The 15,537-nt window shown below is 39.2% G+C and overlaps 1 protein-coding gene across 4 annotated transcripts in view; it reads right to left on the reverse strand.

Annotated features, from left to right (window-relative positions):
* Nucleotides 1–14,361, reverse strand: part of usp13 (ubiquitin specific peptidase 13) — a 33,039-nt gene extending 18,678 nt beyond the window's left edge. The window contains exons 1-10 of one of the 4 annotated variants that reach the window (XM_022756837.1): nt 14,126–14,361; nt 11,886–12,011; nt 9,438–9,498; nt 6,127–6,248; nt 5,202–5,344; nt 3,974–4,158; nt 3,414–3,511; nt 3,080–3,270; nt 2,284–2,355; nt 750–855 (exon numbers count right to left, since the gene is read on the reverse strand). In XM_022756837.1, the coding sequence (XP_022612558.1) occupies nt 750–855; nt 2,284–2,355; nt 3,080–3,270; nt 3,414–3,511; nt 3,974–4,158; nt 5,202–5,344; nt 6,127–6,248; nt 9,438–9,498; nt 11,886–12,011; nt 14,126–14,236 (1,215 nt within the window). In that variant the 5' untranslated portion in view covers nt 14,237–14,361. The remainder of the gene's footprint in view (nt 1–749; nt 856–2,283; nt 2,356–3,079; nt 3,271–3,413; nt 3,512–3,973; nt 4,159–5,201; nt 5,345–6,126; nt 6,249–9,437; nt 9,499–11,885; nt 12,012–14,125) is intronic. The other 3 variants (XM_022756670.1, XM_022756585.1, XM_022756752.1) reach the window with 3 other exon arrangements.
* Nucleotides 14,362–15,537: the final 1,176 nt, after the last annotated feature.

Raw genomic sequence — 15,537 nt, forward strand, 5'->3', positions numbered from 1 at the left:
CATCATCCTGCCACACCACTAAACAATCAATGTGTAGGCCAACCTCCAGCAAGACACCATGTATCCCATAGAACACATTTAAAAAGCCATTTTAATTAGCATATGTAATTGTAATGGATACAAACTGAGCACAGTATGCCAACACAAGCCCTCCCCCCCATATCATCCCAGCTGTCAATATGTGTCCAAACCTGACTCCACAATCACATGTGTAGGAAGTGCAGGATCACGGCTCTGCCCTATCAATTACTGCGGCTGGGGAGGCTTAAAAGAAACCTGGAGCTTACAGACCTAGCACTAGGTCCCACTATGCTTTAATGGCTTTCCTCTTCTAATTTCCTGGCAGCTGTGTACTGCAATATGTGGATAAAAAGGCAATGATTTCATGTTATATCATGCCTGGAGCTGCTGTGTTCAAAAACTATTTGAGTTGCAAAATTTGTGACTGCAGCCACCAGTTAGTTTCAGACCAAAGGAAAAAGGTCAGAGCACGAAGAAATTGCCAGTGTCAGAAAATCACATCTTCCTTTTGTTTCTATCAACTCCTCTGAAAAGCTCAAAAAAAGCTCAAGTATATTAAGAACACAGAAGAGCTGCATTAGGTAAAAACTTTACATTTATATCGGGAAAATAGCAATCTGACAGGGTGAAACTATACTGTATTGACAACCATAATAAAATAATTTTGCTATCAATCAGTATCAACATGCTTCTGTTGGTTATGGACCCAGTTTGGGAGCTGGACATACCCAGTTTAATACCTTGTATTCTTCTTTCATCACCTGTTCAATGAGCTCAGATTTCATGGGTGGTTTGGAGTACTGGCCTGAGAGCAGTCCGTGTCCCAGTTTAGCCCTGTTGGACAAAAACAGCATCAACATTACAACTCTTAGTTACTCTTATACTTTTGCTCTAGTCTTGTTGGGGTTATTCGTTGGATGACACAGCCTGAAGGTGAAGTGCACGTGTCTTTACTCGTCAGAAAAAAGAAAACCTTCAGACGAGACACCTGGGGCCTGTTTCACAAAGCAGCTAACTTGTTAACCCCTGGATTTTTAGTCTCACAAATCTGGCTCGAGTTCAAACTCAGCTCAGTTGCCATGGTTACCAACACCACAGACAATATCTGCAGGGACCCTTTTTCAGCCTTACTATGAAATAAATAAGAATAATCACAACAGTCAGAAATATACTTTTCTTATAATTAGCTCATACTTTTATTGATCACTCTAACAAAGGGGGAAGAATTTATTAGTGAATTACATCCTTCATATCATACAATATACTCCAGGAGCCTCCAAAACAGCCTGTCTATAAAAAAATACTATACCACACAGTAACTGCAGAGGGCAGTGACTCAACCCGTGTCAGTAAAATCTGTTTCATCAGTATCACCGTCTTCAAAACCTTACATTAATTTTATATTAATTTAAGCCTTTCGTTGTTTTGTTTTTTTAACCATCAAGTATTATTCATCTCGTTTCACACTAACTGATATTCAATTCTGTTGACTGAAGCTGAAATATCCTCTCGAAAGACAAAGGAATGTTTGCAATCTTTGACCTAAAATTTCATCATTGGGTATTTCATTAATTATTACAATTATGATTCATTTCCATTGTCAAACAGCTCTGCTGTCATTTAGTCACATCAGTCCAGCACTCTTTACAGATAACTGTAGTATTGTAAGTCTAAATCTTGATTTTATTTCCACTTTCCACTTTATCTGTTATTTATAAACTGTGGCATCATCCTAATTGGATACAAGGTAGTAATATAATTTAGGATATTCCTGCATTGTGAATTTATCAAATACGAATAGTGACAGGTCTAAACATGTTTATCTGTCAATGTGCCTCAGAGTATGAACATAACTGAATGAATAGCAAACATAACTGATACTCATCACCTGCCTTGCTATGACTCCACTTACATTTCATCAGCATGTGATTGACCTCTTGCAACACACCGTATTACAAAACAAAATATTTACCAGAAAATGTCAGAAAACAAGCTTTTACCCAACAAATTACTGTATGTTTCATTTATTGGCTTTACTAGGATTTATAGACCAGACTTGGTCGAACTATAAAACTCAAAACTCATTATATTGTTATTTCAAGCATTTTAATAACAACAATATAAACTGGAAGTAGCTACTCATAAATAAAAAAATTTAAAAACCTCAGCCTTTTTTTAACCTTTTCAGCCACAGAGACAGCAGCAGCTGGAAAACCCCTTGTTTGTGTATTATAACACTGCATTATGTAACAGGTCACTTACATTTGTGTGGCAAAGTCTTGGGTGGGGTCAAGGGGTGAATAGTCATATATCCTCTGAAGATTACCCACATACCTAAAGATCAAAATACATGTCACAAGCTCACCTCAGATGGAGCACATGGGACGCAACACACAGACACAAGGAAATACACGGGCTGGTACTGAGAAGACACCAACACTGCTTCTGCAGGATATCATGCTTCAATGCACTATGGGTTTTCTCTTTAAGTATTAATGTTGTGTTATTCTGTATTTTTCTCTACACCTAATCCACAGCAACAATCGATCAATAATTACAATGCGACTAGATACAGAGTTCCAAATACATCATGAAAATTGAGTCTCATCGTAAAGTAACCATTAAGCCTCTGTTAAAAACACTGCGTAGGATGTATATCATATACTGTACACATGAGTTGGTCACAATTTAACAGTAAAAATGTTATTTTTAATATTGTGTAAAAACTCATAAATCACAGTGCTGATTGCTATTGATTAATCAAACTTTGTAGACAACTGTTTCATCGTTAAAGTTTAAGTCTTTTTCCATGATGTGTTTACAGTATTTTGTTTCTTGTTGTTACCATACTGAGAGTCAGAGACACAGTATACTGCTGAAATAAAACAATGTGATTATTTTTACACTTGTAGAGACTATGGCTCCCTAAAATTCCCTGCAATTTCACAATCACTATAGTCAGATAAGACATAGAAACATACACTAAAAACAAAAAAAAAAAAAAATCAATGTTGTGTTTTCTTTCTAGTAAATCCACATCACAGCGTACAGTACTCACATCCTCTGGAAGTCTGGGATGCTGAAGAGGACCTGCATTACTGTGCCGAGGTAGCAGCTGTTGCCCAGGTTTTTGATGCCTGTGTAACCAGAACCGTAGACCGCCTTCAGCTTCATGCCCGACTCCTGGATCACCTCCCATTCACTAACCCGCGGCCGTGCGTTGTTGTCTGTGTGGTGCCCATTCTCTGTCTGAAGGAGAGAAGAGGAGAGCTGACTTTAATTTTAGTTCGGTATATATGTGGATATTTTGTTGCAGGGTTTTAGATCTTTTGGAGAAGGTGGTGTTAATAGTAAAACAAGCTTCATTGTTCTGCACAGTCAAGATAACTCACTCTTTTCTGCATCTGTAGCATGTCTATTCCAAAGTGTGACAAGTGTTCTGATATGTGGGGGTCCAACACGGCTTCTTCTTCTTCAAACGAATAGACATCTGAAACCAAAAGACCAGTCAGTCAAGCTGAAGATATTATGGCATGGTTCTCCATACCATGCTCCAAAATCGAATTTAAAGTCAAATTAACCATTTGTACATTACCATTAAGGTCCTTCGAGTATTCCATTTACACTAAGTCACTATTTTATCAGATACATCAGTACAATGCAATACAATCCAGTGGTGGTGTTGTATTTACATGAGGGCGGCAGGATATCAGAAACTCATTTCAATATAATGTAATCCAAAGGAACAACGCAACTAACGTTGGTCATCCCAGTTAAATAAATGCCTCACTGACACAATGACACAAAGGATAAGATTTAAATTGCAGGGCTGTTGCATTGGGGTATTAACATACTGTTTTGTTGATCATGAACTAAACATCCTCCAATATTAGGAACAGAGTAGTTTTAAAACTATTTAACAGTTCAGGTTAAAGTCTCATGTGTCTCAGACCTGCTCCATCTGGGGTGATGGTGTCCAGTTTGACAGCCAGTGGGTAGTTGGTCTCTCTGTAGTGTTCCAGAGCGTGGCCGTTACCTCCGCTCCCATCAAAGAACCACTTCCCACAGAGCACTGCTCCATCTGTCAGGTTCAGCCACAGGTTTTCTCTCATCTCGCACTTCTGACACTTCCAGCCACTGACAACAGAGACACAGAGACTTGTGTTAATGTTGTGTTGTTTTTATTCCGGATTCAAATAATACATTATCAATTTATTGATTAAATAATATATAGAGAAAGTAGAGGCATAAGAAACAGATTTTTTTTTTTTTAAATATGGTCAATATCAGGTGTCTGAGACACCCTGACTAAATTTGCAATATACATCTTCGGATTTCAATATTTATTTAAATGTAACACTTGTTCTGTGTGAAAGTAAGCACTGATGTCAATTCTATAGTTTGAAATGACTTTTCAGTTCATCCTCTGTAGAGTAATCAGTAAAACAGAATTTAGATTAACTGCCAGACCTTCAGTTATCCATCTGGAAAGCTGCTTTGTAGTAGCTGCTGCTAGTAGAAGACATGTTACTCCACCTCCCTTTCTTTGTTCTCTGGGATAGATTTAGGGACCACACATGTACAGCAGCAGTGATCAATGAAACAATGCAATGCTTGGTGTGCTGAGCTTGTTTTCTGTCTGCAGGATCATCTGTAAGCCCTAACTGGCTCTGAACTATTGCTGCACACTGCAGGGCACATGAGTATGGCAGGCGGTCTGCTGAGCTGAGGCAGACTGGGACATGAGGCTGAAACAAGACCAGAAACCCTCTTCAGGATCCATCTCAGATGAGTGGGATCATCCTATAAGAAGGATTCCCACTGAGAGTCTGCGGGACTAGAGACAGCATCTAAGGGCTGTAGGTTAAGACTCCATACTGCACCAGATTTAACCATATTAATGACTACACATAGCCACAGTGTCAGTAGTTGTCCAGTGACTCAAAAATACACCTGTTGCTGTTACCATCATGAGGGTACAGTGGAGAGGGAGTTGTGCACAAATGTATATAAGATACACATATTGCTTGTTTATGTCAATCATGACAATAATGTAATGCTGCCACCAGAAGATTACTGCAGTTAGACCCAGTATTGACCATTAGTTAGACCATTTCTGAGGATATAATGCTTCCAAAACATTTAGACTCTTAAATATCTACCTATAATATCCGTCTTACCTGGGTGGGATTCTGACCCCATTATCCAGCTGTCTGAGGCTCCTGGCATGTCGGGATACCTGGATCTCCTCCTCCCAGGATTCAGGCTCTTGCTTCTTGTAAGCTGATGGTGCATTGAGCACTGCGTCACAGGCGATGGTCACCTGCACATCAGGTGAGACAGCAAAGACATTGTCAAGTGCAGAAATGGGTGTGGGTGAGGTCAGTGTCAAAACTATATCACCTAAACAAACAAATTCGAGGATTACAAATTTCTTTTAACAACTGTAGGAGCATTTAAAACGAGCATTAACTGTGCATGAATAGGAAAAAAGTGGACATGCAAAATTTATGCAAAAAAAGTGACTAGAGCAGCATAAGAGGAGAGGGTGGCAGCCCAAAATAAACCATGCAAAGCTCTTAAAAATAAGGTGTTCTCCAATAATCAAAAATATATGCAGCACCAAAATTTCTACATCCACAGGTTGGAAACCTACAACCATGTCAAAGCCAAGCTCTAAAAACCAAGCAAATAAATAAATAAATTCAAGATAGGAGTAAAATCTCTCCGTTTTTTCTCTATGCAAGCAATAAAACACAAACTTAAAAGGCACATGTGCACCTAGTGGTTCCCCCAGATGTTTTTTTTTCCTTTTTCTTTTTTTGCAGAGAGAAAAAGCTTGTGAAATGGCACCAAAATCTTCCACCAAAACCGACCCAAATGAAAAACCTTTAGAAGGGGTAACAGCTAGAGGTTAGGTGACGCATCACAGAATCTCATTTTTCTTTCAATGGGATATTATATTATATTCTTGAATGTAAAACATTAAGGAAGTCTCAAATTAATCTGAAGATTCAGGTCCAGTGTTAAGGGAACCACTGAATGCACCCTCCACCTCGACATGCATGGAAACACACAGAGCCCATGCAGCACCAACTCACTAACCAGAGCGGGCAACTCCTCAATATTTGGTAAGGGGATCTCGAAGTGGTCTGGAAAAATGACGAGCTTGGCCTCGTCTTCGTATTCATAGTCCTCTCCGTTAAAATCACGGTTTAGCTCTAAATCTTAAAGGGAGGAAGCAAACCGCTGCAGTTAGAATGTGACTGCTGCTTCAGTCACTGCAGACTGACGTTACCTCATTATTAAGCCATGATGGAGTTTGTTCGTGGTTATTTTTATTTTATGCTCTGTTCTTTTCTGCTCTTGAGTGTGAGGGCTGTTCTGTTTTTATGTTTTTGATTTGTTCCTTTAGTCAATACCATAATAGTCTAAGGTTGCAGAGAGAACAAACAGAACGACAAAACCATCAATGGCATCTTTTTTTACAACAGTGACAGGATGACTTCACACAAGGCTGATGTCTCTTTTACTCAGACAAAATTCATCTTGAGCTATATTTAGGATTTTAGCATGGCTGTGACGTTTGTTAGTGCAGCTATGGAACATTCATTTCATTGTTGATCACATAATAAAACTAAAATTATCAAAATGAGGGCAGCAAATAAAAACTATTTTCCTTATTGACTGAAGTGCTGGATATTTTCTCAATTAATCATTTTGTCAATAAAATGTCAGAAAACAGTGAACATGTCCATCACACTTTCCTAAAACCCAAGGTGACATCTTGTTTAGTTTGACCAACAGTCCAAAACCAAAAGCATTTAACTATAGAGCTGAAACTAATCCAATGCCAATTAATCAGTGGGTTGATTAACAGAAATCAAATCTATTTTGATAAGCCATTAATTGCATTAATCTGCTTTGAAAAAAAAAAACAACTTTTGCGTTGTTTGTCGTACAAAACAAAGCATATTATTTTTTCATTATATTTTTTTGATTTTTAGACCAAATAACGGATCGATTAATCTGTCAATTATTTTCCAGATTAATCTATAAGGATTGATAATTATTATGTTTCAGTGCAACTTTACTGTCTAGTAAAACAAAGAGAAGCATTAAATCTTTACAAGAAAGAAACGGGAAACCAAACAACTCTGGGCATTTTTGCTGGGAAAATTATGTTGATAATTTTTCTGTCATTCACCTAATTAATTAATTGCTTCTACATTTCAGCTCTTACCAAAATCATATCAAACTTAACCCTGCAAACTGGAGGGACAGCTTCAGAGAGCCTCCTCTCTTAAATATCTCTCTATATAGAGCTGTCTGTTCTCCACCCCAGCCTAAAGTCGTGTAATGACTCATTACAAACAGGATCATAGGTTATCCCTGACATTGTGATTGTGCCCACTGGTTTCATGGTAACCATGGTCTGACGTTAGCAGGTAGCGGCTTGATTAGATCACTCGACTGGTATGGGGATGACGGCAGATACATTAATGCCCGCTGTCCAAAATGGACGACAGCAAGAATCGTCATCCAGTCCAGAGAAGGACTTCTTAAGAAAGACTCTCATAAATTTATATCAGAGAGACAGTCAGAGAGTCAGACATTGGCTAGAAATGGTTGACCTAATGTACAGCAGTCAAATCAAAGGCAACGGATAGTAAAGTCAATTAAACTCTGAATGAAAACAGGAACGTCAATTACAAAGCGCTTGAGTGGAAGGAATTCCTCCAGCAGTGAGGGACGGAGGGTGAGAGGGAGGGAGAGAGACACCTGGTCCTCTCCCAGCAGCGTCATAGCTGCAGTGGAAGTGTGTCAGCCTAGCCGGGGGTTGACAGTTGGTGGCAGCTGAGAGGCCGGCGACTGACAGGAGGCGGCCCCACTGTAAACCAAGGAGGAGTAGGAGGAGGGGAGTAGGCCAGGCTTTGATTTAGAGCAGTTACCAACCACATATACAAATAAATGGCCTATATTTAGAGCACAGGAGGGGGGAGGAGGAGGAGAGGTCTCAACATGAGAAATATCTGACGCTTTTGGGTAGAGGCTGGCTGCAGGGCAGCTGGCAGGTCACCACAGTGTAACAAACAATAACACTAGCTCGCAATGGAGGTCGTTCTCTTGGGAGAGAGGGGCGTTTCTGACCACACACAACACATTTAGTTTAATATTAAAACACTAACTCAGTGCAAGAGAGTAAGCTGCACCTTTTTTTCTGTCATCAGCAGGCTAAATTTTGTTTTTGCCTATGATGAGAATACCAGTGGCTAATAGGTATAGTTTAGCAACAAGGGATTTAATTCTACCAGTCTAACCAGTGGTAGAGACTAAGTTCTATTTTGAGGTACACAGATACGTTATAGGCGGCACAGTGGTGCCGTGGTTAGCACTGTACCCTCACAGCAAGAAGGTTCAAAACATGGTTCGGCTGAGGCCATTCTATGAGGAGTTTTCTTGTTCTCCTCATGCCTGCGTGGGTTTCCTCCAGGTACTCCAGCTTCCTCCCACAGTCCAAAGACTTGCAGGTTAATTGGCAACTCTAAATTGCCCATAGGTGTGAATGTGCACATGAATTGTTGTATGTCTCTCTATGTATGTGTACATGTATATGTACTTTGCCTCTCACCCAATGTTAGCTACAATTGGCTCCAGCCGCTCCACAACCCTCAAAGGATAAGCAGTATAGCTAATGCGTGGATGTATACTTTATACTTGTACTCCACTACATTTCAGAATGAAATGCTGTCCTTTCTCTTTCACTATGCATTTATCTCACAGCTATAGTTACTTCTCCAAGATTTTACATAAAAATCTTATCACAAGATATTAAATACATTGCACTGTTAAAGATTAAACCAGTGGTTCCCAGTCTCTTCCCTTTACAAAATATGTTTGATGGTTAATGTTTTCCTCAAAAAGGAAAAAATAAGAGAAAGAAGTCAAAAAAATGAATGCATATTTCTATAGTAGAACTTTTTTCTTCTTTTGTGCCCCATTAATCATCTCACAAATCCTCAGATTTCTGTCTAGAGAGGCCTGACCTCTGGTTGGGAGCCACTGGACTAACTACACTGAACACTAAACTACCTAACTGTATATTAGTTTGGTAGTTAAAACCAGCCACAACATTAAATGCTGCTTCTGCATCGATACATCACTATTAACAAACTTAATGGAGTACATGATAATATGTCAGTCACAGGGCCCATCTTTCTGAAGAATTAGTACTTCTACTTTTGATACCTTAAGAACATGGAGCTGATAACTCTTCCATAGTTTTTCTGGACAATATAACTAACATCTTTAATGCAGGACTTTTACTTGTGATGGAGTATTCTTGGTGGTATTGGTACTTTTAAGTAAAACATGTGAATACTTGTTTCAGCACTGCCTCAAACTGCCTCATTTACCTAGAAACACTTTTCCGTTTCTTCGTCTGGGGATGGCGCCTCCTGCGGCTCCTGTGGCTTTCTGTAGGAAACAGGAAGGAAGAGGGATCAAATTGGATGAAAGAGCCTTCATCACATTAAAAAACCCTTAACACCTTTGATGAGTCTATTATAGTAAAATGCTGAGAAAACCGTTTAAGCTTTGCTTCGACAGAAGATCCAGGTGGTTGTCATTTTGTTAGAAATAGATGCTGAATGTTCCAGTTGCGTGATCAGGTTACAAGGCAAGGGGAAAACCCCTACCATGACAGGGTCAAAATTAAAGAATGATAAATTGGAAGTGCTTGAGTTGCACAGTTTGATTTGTAGACTTGGACAGATACCATTTACAGTACATCTAATATCACGTGTTTGGGCCTGTCTTTGCCTATAGTGCGTGTCATCGTCTTTCTATGCCCTTAATATATTTCTCTTTTCTCTTCACTAAATACTTTCCAGGGTGGTAAAACCCCAACAATCAATCTTTAACAGACTCAACACTTTGTCAGTGACTTCACATAAGTTATGTCTCCAAAAACTGACAGGCGGCAAAACAACCCAGTACCACCAACTAGTGTCCGTCCAGTCTGATCAAGTTCAGGTGACTGCTTCCTGTTAACTCGGCGGGGAGGAGGACACAGTGGGCGGGCAGACAGACAGAGAGAGAGAGAGAGACAGAGAATGCTGACACACTGGAGACCAAGTGGACTCATGGGAAAAAACAGCAGACACAGGAGCCTGCAGAATGTGAGCAGCTGTTTCTGGCCAGATTCAGGCATGGAAATAGCAGCTCTTTACAAAGCAGAGCTTATCTGGGGGCAATTAGAGCCAGTGAGAAAACACAGCGGCAGCAGCCATGGCCTTTGTTGTTCACAATCAATTTTTTTTTTTCTTTTTTTTTTTTAAAAAAGAGAAGCTTGTTCGGGTACATGTGTGTTTTGTTGACATAAAAGCAAGAATGCCCTGTTGAGTTCATTATTTCATACATACAAGAATGGACAAAAACACCAGAAACACCATGTAATGCAATCCAATGCAACACCACCACAAACTTCAAAAGTGAATTAATAGCTCTCTGGCTCAGCCTCAACAAAATGTAACATCACAAAAAATATGTATGTGTATGTATTGTTGATTGCATTATATCATAAGACGTCCCTGTCATTTTGTCTACTCCATGTACTAATATAAGCAGACTCTGTTACTTTAAATCTTATGTTGTTCATTTTATTCAGTATAATTAAAATGGAGTTGAAAGGATTTGGAAAGTTATTATTTATAAAGGTATCAAAAGTACCTATAACATTTTATTTTTAGGGACATGTAATATCGAGGTATTTGGTGATAATTTCCAAGGTTTCTGGGAAAGCACAATGCTTAAGGAATTAGAAGTGTAACAAATGAACGCTGTTTATATTTAGCACAAAATTAGTACCAAATTACCAGGGTCTTTCCAGAAAACTTTACAACGTTACCTTCACACTATGGCTACAAGCAGAACAGTGTGAAAGGTTAGAGTTACGATACAGAGCTGAAAACATATCAAGTGTTAGCCACAAACACTCAGACAGGCCTCAGTCTGAATGAAGGTCAGGTCTGGTGAAAAGGCTGAAACAAACTAAATATTTACCTCTATTTCACATAAAATATCAGATGACGAAGCATTCTTGGTGCATCAATTTGCAGGCCATACAATGTAATTCAATCACTAATGTTCAAAATAATCAATAATCATCATGTCAGCAATTCTGATCTCTTTTTATCTAAAAGCCTGTAATATAGTGTTAAGCAGACATTAGGACATATTTGAGTGCTTTTTAATGAACAGTATTTATAACTTATGCTATGAAGACATATTATTAGAGCTGTGTTTTACAGATATTATCTTTCATTATTTGTTTATACAACAGCCTCCACTTATGGAGGTTGTCCACAAGTGGTGTTAACAAGCTAATAAAAACTAATGTCTGCTTACAGCTATGTTATAGTATGTTATAAACCATTAATTACACATTTATATAGTGCTTATAAATGCTTAATAGGGGATTAAAGGAAAGTCTTTCCTAGTTCTCAACTCCAGCTTGCTACTTTTCCACATTATATATTGTGATAGCTTTAAAGTGTGATAATGTTTTGTGCGTAAATATATAAAGTATGAATTAAATCAGTTTTTACATGCTAAAATAGATCATTTTCTCATACTGTTTGGAAGCAAGTGAGATTTATATTGACTTTTCTGTTTTATTCTTGATTAATATCTATCATATTAATGTCTCTCTAATGCCTGTATAAATGTGATTTGACAATCACTATGTAAACAAATATTATCATTCTCACTCTTATTACTACTGCCTCCAATTCAACTGCTATTGCTAAGTCCTGTTAAAAATCAGTACCCAATACAAATACAGCCCACGGTGGAAAACGTACCTCTTTGACATGTCGCTTGAGGTGCATGTAAACACTCTGTCCTGTTTTGCGGTAGTGTCTCTCCACATGTTCTCGTCCAAAGCCGAGGAATGTGTTCATACACACATACAGGCCACCCTCAGACTCCTGCAAACCAAAACAAACAAACAGTTACAATGAACAGCAGTACGAGGTGAAGAAAAACTAACACAGCAGCAAATGTAATATGTTGAAAACCTTGAAAATTGCACATTATAGGTACAATTTACTGTGTTCAGTGTTTTAGAATCATCATCTTCTATCCTGTTCTGCCTAATTATGTAAATTCAACAGCAGCTGAGAGGCAGAATTATACTACAGTATAATTGTATAACTGTATAGATTTTTACAATGATTTTTTTAATCTGACACATGGAAAAAATACTACATTTGAGTTATATTGAGAGTAGCTACAGCGAAAATAGTGACTGCATTGTCATCACAATAAGCATGTAACATCTGAGTAAAAATGTAACACTACATGATAAGAGAGATGTGCCAGTGATTCTGCAAGCACAATTCCAAAACGCTGTCTTGCTCGAACAAACTGTCTTTCTTGCACCTTGTCAAAGAGCCAAAAATGTATTTCAGCACTGTTGCAGAGAAGAAAATCTCACTGTGATGAGAGCATGCCTGCTACTGAAGATCCTGATTTTTTACTGTAAATCATAGTTCCCTCTACACAATATTCAAGCCAGAGCACAGCTCAATAAAGTGGGTTCTCTCTTTCGCTTTTTGGGTCACTGAGCACCTGTAGGTTTTGCTCCAGATAAAAAAAAAAAAAAAAAAAACATACATTATTTCTCATAAAACTGCTGGTGAGTGTCTGTGGACTGAGGCCCACTCATGTCACAGGATACCAAGGTTTGATCATTTACAAAATCACATTTAAAAAACTTTTAATTTTTCTGGGAGAAATGCCCTCCTGCACTTTCACATGTGGATTCTCAGAGACAAAATACATCAAGAATACCCCTTCAAAAATAACCGACATCTGCAATCAGTGTAGGCCTTATAAACCCCTGTGATAAACCTTTAAGTGGCCCAGAGTGACATATGAGCTTCAAGAGAGCAAGGATAAAAATAAACCAGTCCTCAGGCCAACATGATGAACTCCAGACAGCTGAGTCACCTTTAAAAACGGTTTCAGTTGAGAAAGTAGATTTTCATTGTACGAAAACATTAAGACCAAAAGAACAAAAGATAAATCAATGAAATAACTGTCACAAGTCTTTATAAGTGCAGGAAAGGTTAACCTCTGCACCAAATCTGTATATTCTGACATTTAAAAGTTTTTAAGATTCAATATAAATCAAAACACTGAATGTTTTGAGACTATCTCAGTTGTCTCAATCACAGAAAAAGATAGAATGACAAAATAAATGGAAAAAAAAGGGTCAAAAGATTGGGTCTTGATGATGATATCTATAATCCAAACCCTGAGTGACACAACAAAATAAAAGCATACTATAAAATTCAATACTGAGCATAAAAACGTATTTTAAGTCAATATATTACCATTGCAATACATTACATAGAGAGCATACATTTTTGATAGGTCACTATCAACTCTGCTGAACACATTTTTGACTTCCAACCGTACATCACACCATGTCTTGATCGTCATAGGCTAAACGACACCATTAACATGGAAAACATGACAATAAATTCACTGTTAGGAGCATATAATGATGGAAATGTTTTAAGTAATATTACACACATCCAGCCAAGTACCACTCACACACCAAGTCTCTTTTTAAGAGACCATATCGAAGACGGAAACTTACGAAACACACACGCACACACACAGATGTTGTAAACACCTGACAGGGCTGCTAAAGCATTTTAAATAAATGCAAACCTCGAGCAGGTGTGTTAGCTTGCCTGTTTAATTGGCTTGGTTGAAGCGGTAATGTGGCCTGAACTGGTCTCCCCGCACAAAGGGAAACCCCTCCATCCCTCTCTCGGGAAATGTAAACAACATTTAATTATTTATTTCCTTTCAAATTCACGGGGAAGGTGGCCATGGAGACACACACTCACACACACACAGACATTACAGCAGATTCACGTGTGTTGTTAAGGCAAGCCAAGGTAGGCTGTCAGTCCGCCTGCGACAACATTTCCCTCCCCAACAATCCGCTCATGTCTCGGTGTGTGTTTGTGTGTGTGTTAGTGTGTTTGTGTGGGAGGAGGTGTGGTGTGGGGACAGGCACACTTACGGGAGAGTCGAAGGAAAAGGCACACTCGCTCTTGAAAACCCTGTCTCCTGTCCTGGGGACTCTGATGGTGGGCATGTACGGGACCAGCAGCTCTCCTAGGTCTGCAGCCATCTTCGCATTCCTGCTTCTCGCACCACAGTGCCGCGGAGCCACCGGAGCAGCGCTGTCAGAGGAGAGGATGCTATTTTTAAAGCACCCCGTCTCTACATTCCTCCGGCCAGGGGGATGTGACGCTGAAAAACATATAAATAAAATGACAGAGGGGTGGAGGCTAGCTGCTACACAGGCGGTGAAGCTAAGGGCACGAAGGCTAACATCGTTCTTTTGTTGTTGTTGTTTCTTTTCTTGTAAAAAGCTTTGACCTGCGCAGATATTACATTGCTTCTGTGGTGACGCCGCTCTGAACACAGGGATATTTTACCAGAAGGGCCCCTCCCACCTCAGAGGATGATTCATAAAGCCACCCACACTTACTACATGCCCCCCCCCCCTCTCCAGGATTCAGGGGACGCGTGTTTATGACATTTAATAGCTCCTGGATGCAGTATCTTACATACATGAGAGATACAAGATTGCATCATTCTGTGTTAATCTGCAGCAGCTAGTGTTATGTGATAAACAGAAAAAAAAAAGGAGTGGGGGTCATTGTATATTTAATTTTACATTTGAGTAGGATATTGCGTTTATATTAACTGGTGGAAGTCACCGAAAAAAAGACACATTTAATAACCCCGCATCTCTCCCATCTGCCAAAAGGGTCTTCGCCCATCAGGCAGCAATCATCTTGTCTGCACAGCTCTGCCACCAGGTGGACGCGCTCCTTAAATTGCATTCATCATCTGTGATCAAGAGACATCAGCCTTTCATGACTGTATGTGCGTAATTATCACAGTGTGAGAGATTCCCCATCACCAGTGTTTCCCAAGAAACTGTCTCTCTCTCACACACAAACACACACACCCACACACACACCACACACACACACACACACCACACACACACACACACACACACACACACACACACACCACACTAGCCTTTAAGCTCCCCCACGGTCTGACAAACATCCCACACACACTCTCATCAAGAGAAACCATCCCTCTAGCTGGACTCTGCTCTGTGATTGGACTGTCACTGTCCAATGAGATTCAGGTGTAAAAACACCTCTAACTTCAGTGTCAGTGTGGGAACTTTTTTCTTTTTTTTTTTTTAAACATAAAAATCTCTTCTACACATGCAAAAATTGTTTACATAGAACCAAAACTTGAATTTCACATGCAGTTTTATTTTTAAAGGTTATACAAAGGTTCTGCTTTGGCTTCAGCAGTGGCTTCCTCCACTTCTGTGCAGGTGCATCTTACTTTACTTTTTCTTTTAGTCTCCAGACAATTCACCCCATGTGGTGCCATTGA

The sequence above is a fragment of the Seriola dumerili genome, unplaced genomic scaffold, assembly GCF_002260705.1.
Source record: "Seriola dumerili isolate Sdu_G_001 unplaced genomic scaffold, Sdu_1.0 BDQW01000002.1, whole genome shotgun sequence".
Lineage (NCBI taxonomy): Eukaryota > Metazoa > Chordata > Actinopteri > Carangiformes > Carangidae > Seriola > Seriola dumerili.